The 24,150-nt window shown below is 36.9% G+C and overlaps 1 protein-coding gene across 1 annotated transcript in view; it reads left to right on the forward strand.

Moving 5' to 3' along the window:
- The window catches only part of prom1b (prominin 1 b), a 68,699-nt gene that overhangs the window by 19,661 nt on the left and 24,888 nt on the right, over nt 1-24,150 (forward strand). The window contains exons 5-14 of the mRNA XM_066660047.1: nt 11,202-11,322; nt 11,992-12,055; nt 12,402-12,491; nt 19,116-19,333; nt 20,001-20,075; nt 20,643-20,706; nt 21,196-21,204; nt 21,440-21,599; nt 22,507-22,659; nt 23,754-23,877. Of these exons, the coding sequence (XP_066516144.1) occupies nt 11,202-11,322; nt 11,992-12,055; nt 12,402-12,491; nt 19,116-19,333; nt 20,001-20,075; nt 20,643-20,706; nt 21,196-21,204; nt 21,440-21,599; nt 22,507-22,659; nt 23,754-23,877 (1,078 nt within the window). The remainder of the gene's footprint in view (nt 1-11,201; nt 11,323-11,991; nt 12,056-12,401; nt 12,492-19,115; nt 19,334-20,000; nt 20,076-20,642; nt 20,707-21,195; nt 21,205-21,439; nt 21,600-22,506; nt 22,660-23,753; nt 23,878-24,150) is intronic.

The following is a 24,150-nucleotide window of genomic DNA, read 5'->3' on the forward strand; positions in this document are numbered from 1 at the left end:
GAAGTCACTGGGCGCAAGGCAGGAATACACCCTCGACAGGGCACCATTCCATTGCAGTGCATCACACACTCACAATTATTCGTTCATTTATACCTACTTCACCTACCAGCATGTACAAACCGGATCCCAAAAAAGTTGGGACACTAAACAAATTGTGAATAAAAACTGAATGCAATGATGTGGAGATGGCAAATGTCAATATTTTATTCGTAATAGAACATAGATGGCAGATCAAAAGTTTAATCTGAGTACATGTAACATTTTAAAGGAAATATATGTTGATTCAAAATTTCACAGTGTCAACAAATCCCAAAAAAGTTGGGACAAGTAGCAATAAGTGGCTGAAAAAAGGAAATTGAGCATATAACGAACAGCTGGAAGACCAATTAACACTAATTAGGTGTAGTGTATGTTGTATATACACCGTGATATATATATATATAAATATATATATTATATATATTTATATATTGTGTTTGTAGCGTTGACCTTATTCAAACTCTTATGATTTCTGATATTTGACTAGTGATAATAATTAAAATTTGATAATTGGCTTAAGTAATTAAAACGTTACTAATTAGTTTGAGAATGAATAATGGCCAAGCTAAGTGAGTTCTTCAGGATCTTCAGACTTTTAATGAACAGACTCCACACACTGTGATTTCAAATAATGGAAATATTTATTAACAAAAAGAATATTTACTTAACATAACATAATCTCAAAATCTCACGGCATCAACGCAGGAGAAGCCGATTTGAATTTAAAGATAAGCTAGGCACTAGGACTTGTGACTAATGTGTTGCTAACTGAGGTTTTACTTAATGTATAAATTTATCATGGGACTTAATTAGGCACCAGCTTCTGGAGAGTGAATGAATTTTGGCTTCCTTACTCTTTTTGCCGTTTTCACCTAGCCGTCGGGTCCAGCTGTTTTAACCTCCGTGCTCTAGGGGTTGCTTCTTGTTCTCCCCGCGTCATTGAAGGTAGGCTCGCTGGGAAGGAGATTCCTTCCAGGTTGAGTCAGACACTCTCGGTCTTAGACGTGGTGACGTCGGTCGGGGTTTCCCTTTCCGCGGAGGACTGCAGGCCTGGCTGGTCTTTCCCCTGAGTGGGGTGGCTTCTCAGAGTGGTTAGCTCGTCAGTCGAGTCTCCAGGAGCTGTGCCCTCAGAAGTCGGTTTATAACGCTAATATATCCGCTATCAACTAATCTAAAGGGGTAATATCTTATTCTGGCCACGAATAAGTTTCACCTGCTTTGATCACTCGTGAGATTAAACTTAGGTTGGGCGATAAAACATAAACACAATAAAAAGAACAAAGGATTATTCAGAATTACTCGACGTGACTGGTAAAAAATTTTTCACACTCTAGTTAGCGCAAGACGTCTCCTGAGGAGCTGAGTGAGTTCCTTTAAAGTCTTTGTTCGTCAGCGTAAAGAAGAGAAAAACGTCTCGCTTGGAGAGGTTGAAAATTAGAGAGAGAGCGTAAGAGGGAGCGCGTAAGAGCGCGTGAAGCGGAGTAGAGAAACAGAGAGTCGAGAAGGTATCAGAGAGAGATTCAGAGAGAAGGTATCAGAGAGCTCGAAAATGAGTCGGCACCCTCTTTTCAAAGGTAGCGCGGTCACGCCCTATTGGGAGGTGTCCTTCCTTTGATTGAATCTCTGAGGCTCACGTGACTTGCTTCACGTTTCAGAAAGAGAAAGGGGGAGAGAGATACACGTATACACAAAATTGAATATCATAGAAATTACTTATACATACTTGTGGTATAGCATATGTGTCCTAGATTATCAATATCAAACATCTACGTATAATTTTATTTTGGGTACGTCATGATCACATACCACTACAATATTACGTTAGAAGATATTAATTCGTTTTCTTAGTTAGAGACAGAAACTTTCTTTCATGTTTGAAAACAGTAATACACATCACTTCATTGGTTGGTAGACGTTCATCTGAAGACACAAAGAGTGACATTCATACATATCGCGTACACATATTTATTAGAATTTGATTATTTCCGTTATGTATCCAGGCGACCTCAGGCGAGACGTGATTTCGCCAATGTTCACTTGGGGTCGCTGTTGGTCCATGCTGTCCGTCCTTTGCGGATGAGTTTCCAGGGGTTCAGTGTAAGGTCAATTCTGGGGCCGTCTGTTTAGTAGGCCGGAGATAACGTTCCGTCGTTTAGGCGCCACGGCCATAAAGAGTCCTTTTAACTCTGGTTTTCACCACTTTGTTTGTTCTTCTTTTGGTCTAACAGCATCAAAAAATGGGTTTGTTATTTTTCCATTTCTGAAGACAACAGAGGGGGGTCACTGGAAAGTGTCCTGCTCAGTCTTTGATGTGAGTTTGTGTGTGTGGGAAACACGGTCTGTGCGCACACACGCAATCCTGTGGAATGTGGGGTTTTATCACAAACACAATCCTTATTAGAGTAGAGAGTTTTTCACTTCTCTATTCAATCCATACTTCACTACATAGGTCAATTGACAACATGATTGGGTATAAAAAGAGCTTCTCAGAGTGTCAGTGTCTCTCTGAAGCCAAGATGGTAAGAGGATCACCAATTCCAACATTGTTGCGCAGAAAGGTAGTGCAGCAATACCAGAATGGTGCTACCCAGTGTAAAATAGCAAAGACTTAAAAAAAAAAAATAAATAAAAAATAAGTTTAAAAAGTTATCATCAACCGTGCATAACATCATGAAAAGATTCAGAGAATCTGGAACAATTGCTGTGCGTAAGGGTCAAGGCCGTAAAACTCTACTGGATGCTCGTGATCTCTGGGCCCTTAAACGTCACTGCACCTCAAACAGGAATGCCACTGTCAAGGAAATAAGAGAATGGGCTCAGGAATACTTCCAGAAAGCATTGTCAGTGAACACAATCCACCGTGCCATCCACCGTTGCCAGCTGAAACTCTACAGTGCAAAAAGGAAGCCTTTTCTAAGCAAGCTCCACCAGCTCAGACGTTTGCACTGGGCCAGGGATCTTTTAAAATGGAGTGTGGCAAAATGGAAAACTGTTCTGTGGTCAGATGAGTCACGATTTGAATTACTTTATGGAACACTGGGACGCCATGTCATCCGGACCAGAGAGGACAAGGATAACCCAAGCTGTTATCAACGCTCCGTTCAGAAGCCTGCATCACTGATGGTATGGGGTTGCATGGGCAGCTTGCATGTCTGGAAAGGCACCATTAATGCAGAGAACTATGTTCAGGTTCTAGAACAACATATGCTCCCATCTAGACATCATCTCTTTCAGGGAAGACCCTGCATTTTTCAACAAGATAATGCCAGACAACATTCTGCAGCAATCACAACATCATGGCTACATAGGAGAAGGATCTGGGTACTGAAATGGCCAGCCTGCAATCCAGATCTTTCACCTATAGAGAACATTTGGCGCATCATAAAGAAGAAGGTGTGACAAAGAAGGCCCAAGACGATTGAACAGTTAGAGGCCTGTATTAGACATGAATGGGAGAGCATTCCTATTTCTAAACTTGAGAAACTGGTCTCCTCTGTCCCCAGACGTCTGTTGAAAAATGGCCTTGTCCCAAATTTTTTAGGATTTGTTGACGCCATGAAATTTTGAAACAACATATTTTTCTCTTAAAAGGATACATTCTATCAGTTTAAACTTTTGATCTGTGATTTGTGTTCTATTCTTAATATAATATTAGATCTGGGCAACTCCACATAATTGCATTCAGTTTTTATTCACAATTTGTTTAATGTCCCAAATTTTTTGGAATCTGGTTTGTAACTTTAGACTGTAGAAGGAGACAAGAATACCCAGAAGATATCCACACAGACACAGGAAGAACATATCAAACTCCTCAAAGACAATGAATAACCTGAGGCAAGGACTGAACCCACAAGCCCAGAACTCTGGAGCTGTGTGACAGCAACAGTACAAGGTGCACATTGCAATTCAAATCCATAGAAAACTGCTATGTCCCTGCAGGAGCCTGTTAAAATACACCCATCAGTCATAACATTGTGACCTCAATGTTTCTACACTTGTCCATTCTTTCAACTTTACTGTCTACAGGAGCACTTTGTAGTTCTCCAATTACAGACTAGATTCCATCTGTTGCTCTGCATATGTTGTTTGCCCCCTTTCACTCTGTTTTTTAATGGTCAGGACCCCCACAGACCAGGCATAATTTGGGTGGTGAATCATTTTCAGCACTGCAGTGACTCATGGGTGGGTGTGTGTTGTGCTGCTACAAGGGGATCAGACACAGCTGGGCTGCTCGAGTTTTTAAACCTCCGTGTCACTGCTGGACTGGGAATAGTCCACCAACAAAAAATATCCAGCAATAATGTCCTGTGTCCACTGATAAAGAACTAAAGGATGAGCAATACAAACTGTTCAGCAACAGATTAGCTACTGTCTCTGACTTTACACCTACAAGGTGGACCAATGAGGTAAGGGTATCTAACAGTGAGAGAGTAGTGGGCACAGTGTTTAACACAGTGGTCTTGTGCAGTGTCCTAACCTTGGACGAATAGGGCAAAATGTGGGAAATAAACTGTACAGAGCAATAAATGGACTATAGTCTATTATAAAACTACAAAGTGCACCTGTGGACAGTGGAGCTAAAAGAATTTATGTTGAGTGTAGAAACAAGTAGGTAGTCACAATATTATGGCTGATCTGTGTATCATGTTAACAAAATAAGAGGACTGGTCAAATCAAAATTAAATTTTGTCATACATCTAGCAGTGAAATTCTTTGATGACTTGGTAATGTCAGAGGTAATAAGAGATGGTGAAAATCAACAGCGGGATAAACACTTTTATTTAAACTGATCAGCCAAGACTCAATCTACTTGAATAGGTTCAACACACATTAACATGCTACAACAAACTCAGTTTCACTGCAGCACTGAGAATGATTCATTCATTCATCCATTATCTGTAACCGCTTATCCAGTTCAGGGTAGCGGTGGGTCCAGAGCCTACCTGGAATCATTGGGCACAAGGTGGGAATACACCCTGGAGGGGGCACCAGTCCTTCACAGGGCACTGAGAATGATCTACCACCCAAATAATACCTACTCTTTGCTGGTCCTCTGGGTGTCCGGCCCATTGAAGAACAGAAAAAAAAGTATGCAGAGAAGCAGAAAGCCTACAGGCTGTAATTATCAGAGGCAATTGCTCTAAGACTGCAAGAGAAGCTCAGCTTCCCCTAAAATGTCAAAAAATAAGTGATCAAATATATTCTGTGTGTACATGTCAGTGAATAAATACGCACTACAACGCGCTCAACCTTTGTTCAGAATCAGCTTCTAATCACTGGTAAAGACGCGGCTTTCCCGCAGCTTCACGGTGCCTTAAACAGTGAGGACGCTAAGTGTCCACAGAGTTCAATAGCGAAGTAGCGAAGTGCAGCGAAACGAGACGAGCCATTGGATAAATGCTGGGCTTTGTCCTGCCCATCGGACGCTCAGCGTCTCTGGGGGTTTATGGGGCTGGCCTCGGCTGGCCCAGACGCTCAGCTTCTGCAGGATGATTGGATGATCTGTCTGAGGCTGAATCCCTTTTTGGTTGACAGCGAAATGAACGAATCAGCGATATTTTGGTGTAAAGATTCGTGGGAGCATTACATTTTCATTCTGTTCTGAGTTGAACCGGAGACTTTCTTAAACCTCTTAGCGGCATTTTCTTTGTTAAAAACGACTAGTGACAAATCGAGCTTCTATTTCTGGTGGGTTTTTTTGTAGCTGCTTGTGTTTGGAGACTTCTATCACTCTTTCTGACATCTATAGCAGTTTCTGTCCAGCGGGTGCTGCTGAGCCCCTCCACCGTCACAAAGCACTCACAGGCGGACACACTTCACATGGGCCAAGGCCGTTTAAGAAACATAGCTCTGCTGGCCATTGAGAGGACACTAGTCAAGTCCCTGGAAAAGACGCCTTGTTGGTACGACAGGGTCACAGATCATTTTCTTGAAAAGGAACAGAGGGTAGAATTTACATATAAATAAACCGACACATTTTATGATGTAGGCCGAAATTGCGCTTTCCCTCCTTGAAAGACCAGCATCCACCACTGGTGATTATAGAACTTAAAAGTGCATCTGGATCATAAGTGCACAAGCTGTTAAAATGGAGAGTGAGTGTAGAAATTTGACTTATTGTCATAGTGTATAATCTACCACTTAAAGTTACAGTGGCATTCTTCGTAAATGGGTTCTTGTCAACATTTCCTCTAAAATGTGTTGAACAACTCTATTGTAATCATATTATAGTAAGAAACATTCAGAAACATCTACACAACTTTAATATTTATGTAACACTGCCCTTGTAGCATTTGGAGCTTGTGAAAAATAACTCATGTAGTGTGAAAGCAGCTTTACCTCCAACATGAGAAAATATGTGAGGGGTTTTTGATCCCTTCCTTTCTCCAGGTTATATTTAGCATCTAAATCTATGTTTGTAAATGTGAGTGAACCAAAGCCTCCAACTCCTTTGTTCAGCTTTAGAGAATAACCCATAGCATGACCATCGCTTTGTTTGCTTAAACACATCTTTTTTTACTTGGAATTGTCAGTTACTGTTGTATGAATTAGGGGAATGACAGAAAATATTATGTAAGTTATGCTATATTTACACCTAGTCTTTACAGAAATATGCTTTATTTTGAGCAAAATAAAATAACATATACATATCAGTAAACCGCATAAGCTAACACTTCATTTATCCAGAAGGAAATTTTAATCTGATATATACACAATGTTTTAATTTTTTGTTATTTTGATTTTATAATTTATTTTTCTTTTTTACATTTTATTATCAAGATGTTTTTTTTCACCTATGTGGCTATGGTTGCTTATTTCAATTCCTTCTTTCTACCCACGCTGTCCATTCTTTCAGTTCCACTGACCAGCTCTTTCTAGTTCTACAATTACAGACTATAATCCATCTGTTGTTCTGCATACTTTTTGCCACCTTTCACCCTGTTCTTCAATAGTCAGGACCCCCCAGAGGGCAGGTATGAATATGGATGTTGGATCATTCTCAGCGCTGCGGTGACACTGATGAGGTGGCAGTGTGTTAGTGTGTGTTGCACTGATACGAGTGAATCAGACAAAGCAGTGCTGCTGGAGTTTTTAAACCTGGTGTCTGCTCACTGTCCATTCTGTTAGATACACCTACCTTGTTGGTCTACTTTGTAGATGTAAAGTCATATACAGTTACTCATCTGTTGCTGCACACTTTGTGTTGGCCGTCCTTTAGTTCTTCACCAGTGGACACAGGACAGTGTTGGCTGGATTTTTTTTTTTTTTTTTTTTGTTTTTGGTGGAATATATTCTGTCCAGCAGCGTTGCTGTGTCTGATCCACTCACACCAGCGCAAACACACACTAACACACGACCACCACCTCAGTGTCATTGCAGCACTGAGAATGATCCACCAGCTAAATCATACCTGTTCTATAGTAGTCCTGACCATTTGAAGAACAGGATGAATGGTGGGGACAAATAAAGTATGCGGAGCAGTGGTCAGCGGAGCTGGGAGAATGGACAGTGGGTGAGGTGGTCATAATTTTATGGCTAAAATTATGATATGGCATAATTTTATTTTCACTTGTTTATTGCATTGAACATTCTGATATAGGTTTTACATTAAACAATAATGTGCTTACAAGAAAAGGACTTAAATAAGCTTAATCACTTATTCATTAATGAGCACACGTCTGTTTAAGTGGGTCTATACGTGTATGTATGTGTGACTGAATCTTCTAGTTAAAGTTCATTACACTAATTCACTGCCAGAAATAGAATGAAGGTCATTGACCACTGCCCCCAACCCCATCTCTTCATCCCCTGTTTATCCTTTACCTCTCTCTCCTTTAGCGCTCTCTATCTTTGACTTCCCTTTTTATATATATTTATTTTATATATATATTATATATATATTTCATATTTTTTTTCTTTGTTGTCCGGTCTCTGCTTCTCAGTCTGTGTACATCTCTTTATACTCCTCTCGTTCTGTCTCGCATTGTCAAGTTGTGTCTCTCTTTGCGTGATTAACACAATCTGTGCTACTGAACTGCAACATAATCTAATCCTGTCTAGAACAATTAGAGCACAGTCACTGTGTTCATGTGAGAGAGGTACAGATAAAGGCATATGTAAGTTATATATTATTTATTTTGGGTCAAAGAGCCATATTATATAGTTTCAGTATATTCACTTAACCTGTAAACTTGGCTGATATTTTCTGTTCTAAACTCTTAATGTTGAATAATGTAAATTGGGGCTGGCCCCGAATAGATGTTAGTTTATTGTGTAGGTATTCAGGCTTTGGATTTCAAGATTAAATTTTAAAAAATGTTAATTTCATTTTAATTCTTTGGGTGAAAACATGACTATCTATTAAGGCTATGCTCCACTCCACCCATGTTCAGGCTCTATAATGGTTAAAAAAACAAAACAAAACAAAAAAAAACAGGACTCAACCCATATTCAGACTTGCCAAAATAAAAGTCCAGAATGAAGCCTAAAACAGCCACAGATGTTCCGCCCACAAGTTGACGGAGAGTCTGATTTTTCCTGTGGTTTTAGTTTGCCTCACTGTCAGGATTCTGCAAGTTGCATTCTCATTGGTTATCTGACTCTGCCTACATGTCATGCCAAAATAGCAAACTTGTCAGTCAAATTCTTTTTTTTTCAGCCACATTAAGTGGCGAAATGTACCAGAGTCTCCCTAAAGAGTCTGTCATTGTAAGACTAAAAACAGCTTAATAAGCTACAACTTCCTACATTGAAGCATGGTGGAGCTACAGTTATTAGTCAAATTAGAGCACCTCCACAAAGTTCTTTTTAACTCATGTATACTCTGTCGTACAGTGTCTGCACAGTGTAGCTGCGCTGGGTGCTGCAGCTCAGCCTCAGGATTTTAAAGCAGGTGTCAGACGTGGATTTTCTGAACAACCCCTACAACAAAATATTAGCTGAATATTACAGCAGAAGCTCTGATGCTGTGGTATTCCGTTTGTATTACTGTTTCAGTGATTCAATTACAGCGATTACCATAGTTTGACAAAAACTCATTTAAGTTACAGCGTAAATCAGGTACAAACAATCTAACCAGTTCAGTTTTGTCTATGCAGGTATTTGAGGGTTAAAATTTTACAATTATTTTTTTAAACAAAACCTGAAACTGTTTTTTAATTTCTTAATCTAGAATGATTCTTTTACAGCTTTACATAAGGTAAACAGAAAATAAAATCACTTCAGAGTTATTGTTAAATTAGATATAATTTGTTTAAATTTTATTTGAATGAGAATACGTGCTGCTAATTGTGTGTTCAATATAAATCTTGCTGAAACAATTTGTTTGTGTACCAGTATCTTGTGACATTTTCAGCATATTTTAAAAAAATACAGTGATAATACTGAGAACCATGATAATTTTAGCAGTAATAATTGTGACATTAAATTTTCATACCATTTCATGTCTCATTGTCAGCCAACTGATACATTGAAGAGGTGCTTGTGTAAATTGCCATTAGTTGCATTACATCTGTCTCTCAAATCTTCACAACTGTGTCATTGTGGCATTGTACATGTTATCAAAACCACTGGTTGTTATATAATTGAAAATGTGTCTGTAATTTCTTCATATATTTGTTCAGGCCCAATGGTCTTCAGGTTCTTGATCAAATGACTCAATTAAGGATGTGTAACTGTGTGAAATCAAATGGAACATTGTCATTAGTTGAGAGACCCACCTGCAGTGGTGTAGAATGACACACACAGTCACACAGTTGTGACTTTGCAGCATGCACAAAAGCAAGATTCTCTCTCTCTCTCTCTCTCTCTCTCTCTCTCTCTCTCTCTCTCTCTCTCTCTCTCTCTCTGTGAGAGAGAGAGAGAGCAGCGGTTATGTGACACTGATAGCACCTAGTTTTGGCCTGAAAGAAATTCCCCATTATTTTCTCTTCCCTGTGTTCCTTTTTTTCCCCCCTCTCCTGGACAGTGCTGACAGCAGCTTCTCAGACCACAATGAGTGTTTGTGAAGGCTACACAACTATGAGCCCTGTCTGCATGTGTGTGTGTATGTGTGCTACTGTGCCTGTTTTTCTGACTTTCACTTGCTAAAACAGTTTGTGTTTGTCAAAAGAAACCCCTCTTCAGCTGTGCTTTTTCATAAGCTTATTTTTTTCTATTTATTTCATATATTAGTTTATTATTTGTCTTTAATTTAAGAACTATTTATTTCAACCTTTAAAGAAAATGTCTTATTTCATTGGCAAAATGTTTTTGCTTAATTTTAAGAAATTATTTCTTAATGTTTTTAGGAAATATTTGAACAAACACAAATTAAATGCACTAGAATAAAGTACAGGAAACAAGTACTACAACTGTTCTACAACACTTGTAATGACAAATATTTAATATTTTGTCATGTGAATACCCTAAATTATTAATGTGGCTAATTTGTTTTAACACCGTTAATGCATTTTTTTTATTTTGGCCCTTGCTACCATCCATAATTCGATGCAGTTTAGATTTTAACTAGTCATTCCATGTTGCAGTGCATCATTTAAGGTGGAAATACAGATTCAAACAAACTACCTTTAGCATTAGTCATAGTTCCAGCCAAAGCCAAGCTCTCATGACATTTGATAGTAAATGGTAGTATAAGGATAATCATGTAATTCTGTCAACAATTACAGTTAGTTATGATGTGAATTATATTTACACTGTTTGAACATGCTGTATTTGTGTCTCTTCCATAAAATATCAGAATTTCTTTTCATACACATAATGATAACATTTCATCAGGTTTTAAATGATACACTTGAAGATGCAAAAATGTATTATTGACTGATTGAATGACTTTCAAGTAAGAAATAATTCAACAAAAGATTTCATGGCTCTTGCATCATTTTGGACTTGAATTAGTGCCACCCTGTGGTGAAAGCTAGTTCCTACATTGCACCTTGTGTGCATACAGAATGTTCCATCATCTAGTGTAAAGAATTAGCAGAGTAGGGGGACAAACTAGCTATTAATAGCATTAATTTCAGAAGAAATGTTGGATGAGCACAGATCCACAAATCTTTGTTAATGTTCATGTAATTGAATGAATATGCATTCTTTACTGCATTTCAGGTAATTACATATTGCTAGGCCACGTGTTTCTGAGTATGTGTGTCTATGTTTTTCAGAGTGGGTGTGCTTGTTGCCTACGCAGCAAACCATCATCTCACCACCAAAATCAAAAGCACCAGAAGACTTGTCAGCACCAACATCAGAGATTTAAAATCATTTGCCAACTATACACCGGCGGTAAATAGACAATCACACACAGACACAAGTACATACTTAAAAAATAAAGAGAGAGGACAGAAAAAATAAAGAGAGAGGTCAATGAGGTCTTTGGCGTATAATTATTTAGAAACACTGAACACTTTTTTGGCTGCAAGGTCAGGTATTGATGGCAATTGTTTAGCTGTTATCTGGCTATGCGAGCAATCGCATTCAGCTGACATTTTTTGTTTGCTTTTTAATGTCAGTGCTTAAAGATTTTGATGCAGCCAGGATGACAAAATAAAGATGAAACGACATGCTGAGCAAGAAAAACTATTTTCTATTTGAGTAAATAAGTGTGCCCCAGAAATGAATGAAATTATGCTGAACATGAACAGGAATGCATAGTTTCCTGGAACTCGTATGCTTTCACATAAATTATAAGGAATTTTTATATTTTTAACCCCAGATTCCTGTCCATAATTCTGCGTGCCTTTACTCCTTGGATTAATTAATAATTTTTTTCCAGCACCTTTTATTGCATGTATAGTTATGTGCAAATAAAGTAACATTTGATGCTGGCATTAACAGACAACTACGCAGACATTTCATATATATTTAGCAAATACATTTAAGAACCTCCATGCATTTTTATCTTACACAGTGACAACTGAGCTAATTCTGTTCTTTATCTGTTTCTGTTTACAGCAAATAGACTATCTGACAGCACAATACACCACAGCTAAGAACAAAGTACTCTCAGATTTAGACAGTAAGTAGTTTCTCTTTTTGTCATTTTCCAAAGCTTTGAGGACTTCACAAGCAAAACTAGCCTTAGAATGGGGGTTGGGATTTAGGATTGCAATTCCTCTCTTCTCATCACAAGAACATTGGTAGCCAGCACTTTGTCTGTTACCTGCCATAACAGATCTGAATGTTTATCATTCTTCTCCAAGCTTATCGAGCTGTCTAGTGTCTCTGTGCTTGGGGAAGTCTTAGCTAACTGGTGGTAAAAGTCGGGGAAATTAAAGCCGGAAAAAAATGAAGAATATATTTTTAGATTGTGTCAATGATATATAACTTTTATGTTTTTATCATGTCATTCTAAATGTTTTTAGACATTGGACCCTTATTGGGTGGACGGATACACAACCAGCTAGAGAAAGAAGTGGTGCCTGCTTTAGACAATGCTCTGCGCATGACAGGAGGTACAGCCCAAAAAATACTGACTAATTCTAACAATGACCTGTGATTCAGTACCAGATATTCCTAACTTTAAATTCATTTTCCATCTCTTTAATTGGTGCACTTATATAAATTTCTTAAATAATTGATCTTAGTTGAAAAATATGTGAAACAATCTTTGAATTGTTTGGGGGGGGTGTATAATGTGAACTATGACAAAGGAGCAGTCAGAAAATATAAAAAGTTTGTTGCTGGTAAAAAAGTACTAAAACACAAGCTTGACTGACATTGATTTTTTTTGTTTTACAAAGCAGGTTTTATGTCAGATTAAGGGTAGTGATATGTATAAAATTTATTACAAAACCATTTCCAGAAAAGTTGGGACATAAAGTAAAATGCAATAAAAACAAGAATCTATGATTTATTCATTCTTATAACTCATTTTAGCTGACAAATGTAAAAAAAATAATTACTTTAAAGTTTTCACTGACCAACTTGATTGTATTTTGTAAATATAAGCAAATATAAAATGTAACGACAAAAATACTCTCCAAAAAATCAACACAGTCAATGGTTTGTAGAATGTTCAATTTACTGTTTTGAAACATTGCAATATAAGCAGGTGAACAGGTAACAGATGAGGGTATCATGTTATAAAATGAGCATCCAGCAAAGTCTCAAAGAATTTAGGTTTTTCACAACCTATCATCTGTAATATTGAAAAAAATGCAGGAGATCTGGAGCAATCTCAGTCCGTACAATACAAGGCCAGATAACCACTCTTGAATTTGCATGACCTTCGAGCCCTCAGATGGCACTGCATGAGAAATGCATGTGCATGAAGGTAACACTAACACAAATGTGCATACTGAGGCTTAAGAAAGAAAGGCGAAAATAAAATCCTCTTGAAGAATTTAACGAATTTAAATTTAAAGTTTATATAAACAATTCCTAAATAATTAAAAAGTGTAATGGAAAGAAAAGGTGAACCAACACTCTGAACCACGCTTCTTAAGCATGTTACAGGCATCAGATTTTAAGTGTGATTATAATAAAAAAAAACTATTTACATGATAAAAATGACAATCTGTCTGATGAAATGTAGTTGTCATTTTTACAGTGTACATTGGTCAGTGAAAACATTGGAAATCTTATCTTATTGGAAATATCCTGAAAATGTTCTAAAATAAAGTAGCATGGAGAACTGAAGGGTTTGCAGTAAATAACAGTATAAAGCCAATTCTCAAGGGTTAAACTATTTTTTATCTTGATTATGTTCATAATATTTCAAAGTAAATGTGACAACATCTTTTGGAAATTATGAAGCAATTGTTTTAGAGAAACTTCTTCATTTCAGTACTAAAAACAATACATTACTTAAATACATATTATATTTATGTGTGACGACAACATTATGAAATTTTCTGATAGGGAGACGTTTTCATTTTGGTACCATAAAAAATGCATTAACATTATCAATAAAATGATTTGAACATGCAAGTATGACCTTTGCACTCTCTCTCTATCTCTCTCTTTGTCTCTGTCTCTGTCCTTCTCTCTCTTGCTATTTTTCCTGAAATTGTATTAATTTTTGTGGTAAAGTCAAAGTGGAAAATGCTATTAAAGGTAACAGATCAAGTTTCCACCTCTTCGTGCTGTGAACGTAGAGCATGTGTTAATTATTGTTATTCATGTAGTTGTTAAAGTCGTTGTTGTGTCTGTGTCATTGAATGATTGTGCTGCTGTTTTGAATGTGTTCATTTAAACCGATCAACTGTAACATTAAAACCACCTGCTTAATATTATGTTGGTCCATTAATGCTGCCAGAACAGCTCTGACACATAAAGACATGGACTCCACAAGTTGCCTTTTGCAGATATTATTATTATTATTATTATTATTCTTTTTTTATTTTTTTTATTTATTTATTTTTTTTGTCCTCCAAGTTGTGAGGTGGTGCCTAAATGAATTGAACTTGTTTATCCAGCATATCCCACAGATGCTTGCTTGGCTTGAGGATTTGGAGGCCAAATCAACACTTGGAACCCTTTGTCATGTTCCTCAAATCATTCTGCAAAAATTTTGCAGTGTGGTGGGTCACTGCCAATAGGGAAACCATTGCCAAGAAGGGTTCTACTTGGTCTGGAACATTGTTTGGGTCTGTGGTATGTGTTAAAGGGTGAATTGTATTTCACCCATTAGCCCTATCATTTAGCCCTACATCTCAGGTTTGCATGAGGGTAGGGTATCTTAGTTCTTGTTGGGAAAGAGGAATAGGGCTATATTCCATTTGAAACTGAGATTTTTCAGGGGCACATTTCAAACAAAGGGCTATGAATGCCTTGTGAATCGCTGGCACTATGGTGCTACAAGTGACCAAATAAACTGCTGGAGTTTAAGCTAAGAACAAAGTACTCTCAGATTTAGACAGTAAGTAGGTTCTCTTTTTCTCATTTTCCAAAGTTGAGGACTTCACAAGCAAAACCCCCCCTGAAGGGGTTGGGATTTAGGATTGCAATTCCTCTCCCCTCATCACAAGAACATTGGTAGACAGCACTGTGTCTGTTACTTGGCATAACAGATCTGAATGTTTATCGTTCTTCTCCAAGCTTATCGAGCTGTCTAGTGTCTCTGTGCTTGGGGAAGTCTTAGCTAACTGGTGGAATTGATGACAGTAAAAGTGGGGGGAAATTAAAGCCGGAAAAAGATTTCAAACAAAGGGCTATGAATGCTTTGTGAATTTTAAAACTATGATAACCATTGTATTGTCTTAGTTCAATATTCAATGCATTATGTCCCTTTATGTCATAACAAGCAAAAAACATCGCTGATATTTTGTTGATATCTTGGAATTTCCAGTTCCACCTTAAATGCTGAAGCAATTACCCTTTAGGGCCTAGTGGCTGCTGCAGCATTTAAAGTAGAACTGGAAGTTTTGAAGAATTAGCCTAATAATAAGCAGCTTATGGAGTACTCTTCTGATATCGCTGTAGACTGGCATCAGAGCACAGCTGAAACACTGCACTTTTTTGTGTTTTGAAGATGTATTAGAGTCTTGAAGGTTGTCCCAGTTCATCGTAGGGGTAGATTCTAACCACTACATCCTTTAACTCAGTTCCAAGAAGCAAGATGACTCTTAAGAACGATGGGTAGGGGTAAAAATAAGAAATGGGATTCACTCAGAGTAATATCTACATGAATAAGAGGACACAAGGTTTCCCTCAGCTGGCTACCCTTCTTCCCTTAGGGCAGGGGTCGGCAACAAGCGGCTCTTTGATCCCTCTGATGCGGCTCAGCTTTTGAAAATAATTAATGAGTATTTAATTAAAATTTATTTTACTTTGGTTCGTTCATTTTCAAAATGTAATTCTATGACAATTATGGCGATCTTGTAACATTTAAATATTTTAATATTTAATATTTAAAATATCTTTGTCGCTCTTAATACACGTCATAACTTCCAATGTGCGACACCCGCCAGTGTGCAGTTTCTTGAACTTTTTGACAGCTGACTGCACGGCGCCACTAAAAGGATGACGGCACGCAGAGAGAGAGGACAGCATTTTTGTTTGCTGCCAGTGGATAATTTAAGTTCGGTGTTTTTTTTTTCCATTACTACAAGGACTCAAATAGACATTGAGTATTTTACTTAACCATCAACACAACGTCTTTTTTTTGGAGTTAAAAATGTTTTGTTGCATGCAGAAATGTTATTTTATTTTCTCTGCAGTCTTTCATTGATTTCATAAATGTAACACTATATAGTTTGTTTATACATAGCACAAAGGCAAAAAAAAAAAACCTGTTATGCGCAGTGTTATTTCATTTAAAATTTCAAAAGAGTTTTGAGGCTCCCAGTGTTTTCTTTACTGTGTGAAATGGGTCCAAATGGCTCTTTGAGTGGTAAATGTTGCCGACCCCTGCTTTAGTGCATCCTGGTATCATCTATTCCCTAGCTAAACGACACACACCATCCACATGTTGCAAAAGAAAACTTGTTTCATCAGACCAGATCATATTTATTAAATTTTTCCCTGGTCCACTTCTGATATTCACATGCCCAGTAGAGGCACTAACCCCAGCTCTAACCCAAATCGTGGTTCACTGTTTCTCTGTTCAGTTCACTGGTTGTCATCCCTTGGGCCATGCTTGGTAGGTACTAATGATGGAATACTGGGAACATCCCACAAGACCTGCACTTTCGGAGATGCTCTGAACTAATTGTCACAATCACCCTACATAATTTGGCCCATCAGTCATTCAGATCCTAACCATTGCCCATTTTTCCTGTTTGTAGCACATCAAAAGCACATGTGTGGAACTAAATGTACTTTTGGTTGCCTGCTATATCCCACCCCTCGATGGTGTCACTGTATCAAGACATCAGTGTTATTCACTTCATCTGTTAAAGGTTTTATTGTTATAGCTGATCGGTGTATGGTGCATTTGTTTGTGTTTTGTTATTCCTGTGTGTAGTTTATTGTGATATTGTTAGTGGTTGTGTTGTTCTTGGGTAAAGCCGTACTGTCCTAAAAAATAATAATTACCAGTCACATCATGGTTTGAGATTACATTTAAAAAAAAAACTTGAGATTATAAAAAGTATCTTTTAAGTAACCATGAGGTCCATGTGGTGCTGTTCGTACCCGCTGAATGAAATTTAATATGCTTTTATATCTGATGTGGCACGGGTCATTGGATTTTACTTTATCCAGTGACTTACTTCATTTACTTACTTTACCATAGTACAAAAAGACTTTAAATGTAGATTTATTCATACATTCTTTGAGTTGCAACTGTATGTCATTTTTCTGATGATTTATAAGTTCATTAGCTGTATCTGAGAAAACACATTTTTCTAAAACTGATTAGAATTTCAGAATCAGAAGCTAAAATAAGTAATTTGTTTGTTGCCATGAGACAAAGAGTAGAGCCAGAATAAGTAATTCAATTTTTGCTTTGCCTGTTAACACAAACAAGTTCAAACAGTGGGGCTCTAAGGAAAACTATCCTGATGATAAGTCAACACAGTTTTATAAAACAGTTGTCCTGTCATGATGATATAAAATTCACAAATCTACAACCACTTACTGAATTCAATTCTCTTTTATTTGTGTAGCACATTCAAAACAGGTTTAGTCCCCAAATCCATATTGCATTACTCTTTTACCATTAATACAGAATGTAATATTTGAAGTACATGAAGACCTAGTAAGCTGAAGACTGGTTCCTTTAAATTTACTGTCAAGAATATTGTGGATTTTGGACCCCCTGGTAGCTTATTTAATATTTTAAAAAAATTGAGAGAGGCTCAGAGGCTCTAATCTAATATAGTCACAGCAACATTGAAACAAGCTGATGTCTGTGCAGTCTTACGTAAGTTAGCCTGTGGGATAAATGTGCAGGTCTTTCATTAAACTCAATGCACATGGGGGATACCTCAACCAACAATACGGGTGACAAATGCACCTCCTGAAGGATGGTGGAAAGCAGGTGTCCAAAATAGTATAAACAGGATGGGATACTGCAATGTGCCAGTGAATACAACACAACCTTAATGACTTATTTTGTATGTTTTTATTTGAGATTGTGCATTTCTGCACACATAGCACTGATATATTAAAGTTAAGGTAATTTACAGTCATTCATTCAGGAGTTAAAAGTGTAGTTCACGATTTAGGGTTCTGAGGATGTTTCCTCTCCATTTGCTAGCTCTCCAGTCTGTTTGTATGCTCCAAACTGGCCTAATGTGTATATGAAGCCCCTGTTTCAGTAAATGGGTAAAAAAAAAACAAATGCCTGTAGTTTTTAGACAACATAAAGAACTCCAAATGTTGAAAAGCATGAACAAGGATATTCATCTATTCCTACTCCATAGTTGTGTAATTTGCTGTTTTCGGATCACTTAAGGTGAATACGTCTCCAAATTTGGTCGGCTAAGCTATAGACGGACAATGAAAGTGCTACAAAAATAAACAAGTGGGTTACAAATGAGTTTCTGTGGTAATTCAAACTGAATAAAAACTTAAAGGCAAGTTAAACTTCAGCAATGTACAAACAATTGTTGTTTTTTTCCTCAAACATACCATTCCACTATAAAGATGTGACGCTTCTGAAAGTAAACCAGATAAAATTAAATTTCCCCAAGATCGTAAACATCTCCTTTAAGATCTTAGTAAATAATGTGTAATTATTGATACAGTAATTCAGCCTACTTTCAAACACATGAAGGACATGCAGCATCACTAGTGCATAGCACAGATTTGATTGTTTGTGTATTTATTTATTTTTAATTAAATTTCTATTCCTTGTGGAAAAGACCTTAACGCTGTGTCAGGGCCTTTGCTCTTGTACACTGTCTAATTTATACTTAATTATACCTTACATGTGATTTTTTTAGTAGTGAAAATTTCAGTATTTATAAATATGTCCAAATCTATCAATTTTTCAAAGTTGCTTATCGTATCCATAAAAATAATTCTGTTGAATTGAATCGTGTTAAAATCTGAAATGCTGTGATGCACTGAAATATTTCTACAAAATCATATTCTTATTGAATGTGAAGTCAGAGATTTATTGCCTGCATGTATACGCGTTTGTGGTATGTGATTTAGATTTAATTGCCTCTTTGTTTATGTGTATTTAGCAATGCTAGCAACTCAGACTGCTTTAGAGAATGTGAGCACGTCTTTGGAGACCCTGCAAGATGGAACTGGGAAGTTGCAAAGATCCCTGCAGTCAGAGCGTGGTTCACTCTCAAACACACTTAACGATCCGGCCTGCAGCAACGGGGATGTGTCACACACGTGTAACCACATCAGGAGCACGCTTAGCCAGCTTGCTATAAGTGCCAACTTTAACGGGGTAATGTGCGAGTGCGTGCGCGCACACACACACACACACAGACCCAAAGGACTTTCAAGGTAGATGTCAACAAACACAAACATGTATACATAACATAAACAGTTCAGAAGGCTTCACCTTTTAAGGCCAAGTCCTTAAAGAGTCATTAATTATCAGTTATTTATGAAGATTGTTTTAAATGATCAAAACCTGTAGTTTTAATAATTAAAATAAAACAGTACCACTCATAATTCAAGATATGGTAAAATTAAGAGACCACAATATCAGGCTCCAAACTTATTTAAGATCTGAAGAGAAATAGACAAAAAAATAATATGCTCAAGGATTCCAGTATTCTCAAAATGATTGACTGGCCACCTCAGAATCCAGGTCTAAATATCACTGAATTTTACTTTTTTAGGACAGTGAGAAGCAGAAATTGTAATCAATTAAGAGCTGCATATTTCAGACTTGAATTAAAAAAAATCTTATAATATTATTTATAAATATTTAATAATATTTAGCTGTTGATGGTTTATGCATGTTAAATATGTTGAATGTTTTTTATTCCTTTCACTAATGCTAAAATGTGCTTATATTTAATGGGAAATAAATGAGAGGGTGGACTTTGACAATATTTGTAAATGTGTGATTGAGGCCAAATATCTGAAATGTGTATTATCTGCAGCTTCCTGATGTCAGTCACCAGTTGACAAATCTAGAAACTGTGATGAAGACAGACCTCAGCTACATTGTACAGAAGGTGAGATGGGTATTTCACCTGTATACAGCTTCTTACCTGTATTAGCTTACCTGTATTTTTCCAAATTAAAAAAAGAACAAAATTATTTGTATTAGTAACATGTTAATTTAAAATTGAATTTTAGATTAAAATGCAATGAATTTCGATTCTTTATTGCGTATGTCATTATCTTCCCAAGTACAATGCTAGCTAGTATAGGCCTCTGTTAGCTGTCATACCAACGTTGTGTTAGAAAAGAAGCAGTGGTTGTGTTTACATGTCTTAGAGGAAACATTGGCCTGCCATCACTCTCCATGGTGGCACTGTGTGATCAGGGGGGTCCTGCCTAACGGGGAATTGGCAGTGACTAAATTAAGGGCATAATAATTTTGGAAAATGTTGTTATATATTTAATTGTAATTGCATTACATAAATAAATCATTCCATTTTTTCAAACATTGATCATTCAATTGTAGATGGTTTGGGCATAGTTTTAAATCCATGTACATGACCCCAACATACAACACATTTTCTTTCCTTTCTCTTTTCATCTGATTTTCCTCATGTTTTTCTGCCTCTCTGTTTTAGGGTTATTCTGCTTTTAATGACACCCCTAGAATGGTCAGCGAACAGACAAAAGATGTTGTGTCAAGTGAGTGAATATCCTTTAAGGATGCCTCTTTCTGAACTGATTTATGAGAGCTAACCAGACTTACTGACTCCACAGTGTAGTTGCAGAATTAGGTCAGTGTTTTCGCTGATCTAATACAACACATGCGCTGTCGGTACTTTCTTCGGGTTCTTCTGAAAAGCTTAATTAGTTTTATTAGGTGTGTCAGATAATTTTAACACTGAAAAAACATACAAGGGGTGAGTTCTTCCAGAATGGAACTGTTCTATACAATTCCTATATAGATTTATCTGTTTTTGGAAATAATTTAAGTTATAGAATTAGTCAACCTAGTACACAAGATATATAGTGATCACAATAGAGTGATGTTGCTATTATGTAAAGCTGGTACCAAATGTACCAATGTGAATATACCAGAGATAAACATCTATTAATATATGTCTATAATAGATGAATATTGAGTAATGAACCTTCTCTTCTGTTTCTGTACTTCTGCATTGGGAATGTCAGCCTTGCCAAGTAAGTTTGTAGATGATTTGTATTGAATTCATTACATACATAATAATATTTTTAATGCCTCTGAGGTTTGATGTATGTTTTAGTATTTATTATTTGGAAACATCTAGTCCCTCAAACTCAAAATGTTTCTTAGAATTAGTGTATTATAAGTCCTTTTTCTCTCTAAAATTATTTTCATGCTAATATAAACACATATTCAACACAGCATCACATCTTTCGTCTTTCTGTGGTTAAGGAGTGAAGGCTTTGTTGGATAAATCAGGTGCAGAGATTATTTCTTTCACTAAGATGTTCCCGGTGGAGCCAGCACTAGAAAACTTCACCAAGTTTCTCACAGACGGACAGAAGAACATTGAAGCATACTACCCTCAGATAGACCAGTTTGATTTCTACAGGTAACTAGATAACTGTTACTCTTAGTTCTGATTGGTGATGTGCAATGGGAACACACTTTGGAAGGGTCTTTTGGCTCTCCTTTACCACTTTTCAGTTACCACCTTGCTTGCCTCACAATTCCTAGCATGGTGTGATTGGGGGAGTCTCAGCTAACCTGTGGCAATGAATGAATTGGCAATGAAAAACTGATTCAACGTAATTATTTAAAAATATTTATTTAAAAAAAGTTTTCAGTGTTTAGCTGTACTATTTTGACACAATTGTGTGGAGTTGTGGGTGTGAAGCTGGACTCCTTGATGGCAGTGTTGGAGAGGAAGATGCTATCTAAGCTGCAGGCCATTATGGACAATGGCTTCCACTCATTCTGGGACACAGTGATGAAACACAGGAGCATATTCAGTACAAGATTCATTCCACCGAAATGCCCTACAGAGCATCACAGGAGGTCATTCCTACCTGTGGCCATCAAACTCTATAACTCCACCCTCAATGTGTGACACCATGGTTCATCGGTGCAATACTCAATACCAAATTATACTGTTCATATGTACAATAATAATGTAATTCATTTTTCTTAATGTGTGCAATAATTTAGAGGTGCAATAATTTATAGAGTATATTTTATATTTATTATCACAGCCACTGCCACTTTGCTGTATTTTTAAGAATTTAAATGTGTACATATTTTAAATTTCTCTTTTTTGTTTTAAATTATTATTAGAGTGTTTATTCTTTTACATAAACAATTGTAATAGCTGCAGTTTTCCTCTGGGATCAATAAAGTATTTCTGAATCTAATAATATAATTATTCTAGTTTCTAAAAGATACTAGTGAAACATAGTTAACTGCACAGGCCACCATTAAGAGGTGGGGATACTAATTTTGGTCTTTCTCACTTTCTGCAGATGGATAGCTTGTGTGGTTGTGTGTTGTACAGTGGTGCTAATCCTGGCTTTTAACATCTTGGGACTGATGTGTGGATATTGTGGCTATGATAAGAATGTCACCCCCACCACACGTGGCTGTCTTTCAAACACTGGCGGCAACCTCCTCATGGCGTGAGTACCGCTGTATGGCTTACTTACTTTTAAGTGACAGTGTCTAATTAGCAAATGTAAATTTTGTTATATTGTTCAGGATGTAGTGATTTCAAAGGGTCTGATCTGTGGAATGGATAGTGGAATGTAATGATAGAAATAGGGTGTCAGGATACATGCGCAGATTAGCTATTTTGGGGCTTGAAAACACTCATAGTAGGCCGTATATTATCCATATTATTCATTATCAAAATTCCAAAACTCCCAGGGGGAATAGTTCATGCTCTCCACAATGTAGCCTCTCTGATGGAAAAGTATGAAGAAAAGTTGAAGAAAGTTTTGTATTGGGTATTAGGTAAACAAATAAGTATTTTTTATTTTTTTAATTTTTTAATTTTTTTTTTTTTTTTTTTGTGTAACATATAATTGTAATTCAATTTCAAATATTCTCCTGCTCTTTTGTCATTTTATGGTCACTATTACATGGTATTAAGATAAATGAACAACAAATGAATAGCCTAAAATGCAAGTTGTTTAAAAATGGCAAATGAGGAAAAATGTATTAATCTCTGCATTTGCATATGAGTTCCATCAAGAAGAAAGCGCCACAAAAGCATGTGCATCCATTATCTTGGTGATAATATTTTATCCAAAAGTAAGTGTGAGTTTTGGTTTAGATGACTTAAAGATGGTGATTTCTATCAAATAGACAGTGAACATAGCATATTGCTTAACTGTTAGGGTTTTTTGTTTGTTTGTTTATATTAATTAAATAACAAAATCATTTAAATACCATGCAAGTTTCCACAAAATGACAGAAGAGCAGGAGAATGTTTGAATTGTAAATTACAACAAAAGCGTTACACAAAACGCTTTAAAATGTATTTTTACTTTTATTTAACACTTTTAGTTTTTTTTTATTATTTTCAGGGAACCATTTTTAGCATAGATTCTGTGTTTGACCATGAAAAAGCTGGAATACAAGCCAAGAAACCTGGATATGTTGGCATAATTATGCACAGAAAACAGCAAAATGTTGCAGTATATATTGTCGTATATTTATTCTGTATTAATGTATATGTTTTGTTTGTTTGTTTTTCTCTCTGACAACTCAGAGGTGTCGGATTTAGCTTCATCTTCTCTTGGATTCTGATGGGAGTTGTAGTCACCACCTTTGTTATCGGGGGCAATGTTGAAAAGCTTGTGTGTGAGCCTCTGGCCAGCAAACAACTGTTTATGGTAATTACACAGTTGTTTAAAGGGTTGACATGTATATGGATAAAAAGTACAGAGGAGAGTAGCTTATCCAGTTCAGGGTGGGTCCAGAGCCTACCTGGAGTCATTGGGCGTAAGGCAGGAACACACCCTGGGCACCAGTCCTTCACAGGATGACACACTTACACATTCACACCTAGGAGCACTTCTTAGTTAACAGTCCACCTACCAACGCGTGTTTATGGACAGTGGGAGGAAACACCAAACTCCTCCTCACAGTCAGTCACCTGGAGCGGG

Source organism: Hoplias malabaricus, chromosome 2 (genome assembly GCF_029633855.1).
Source record: "Hoplias malabaricus isolate fHopMal1 chromosome 2, fHopMal1.hap1, whole genome shotgun sequence".
Lineage (NCBI taxonomy): Eukaryota > Metazoa > Chordata > Actinopteri > Characiformes > Erythrinidae > Hoplias > Hoplias malabaricus.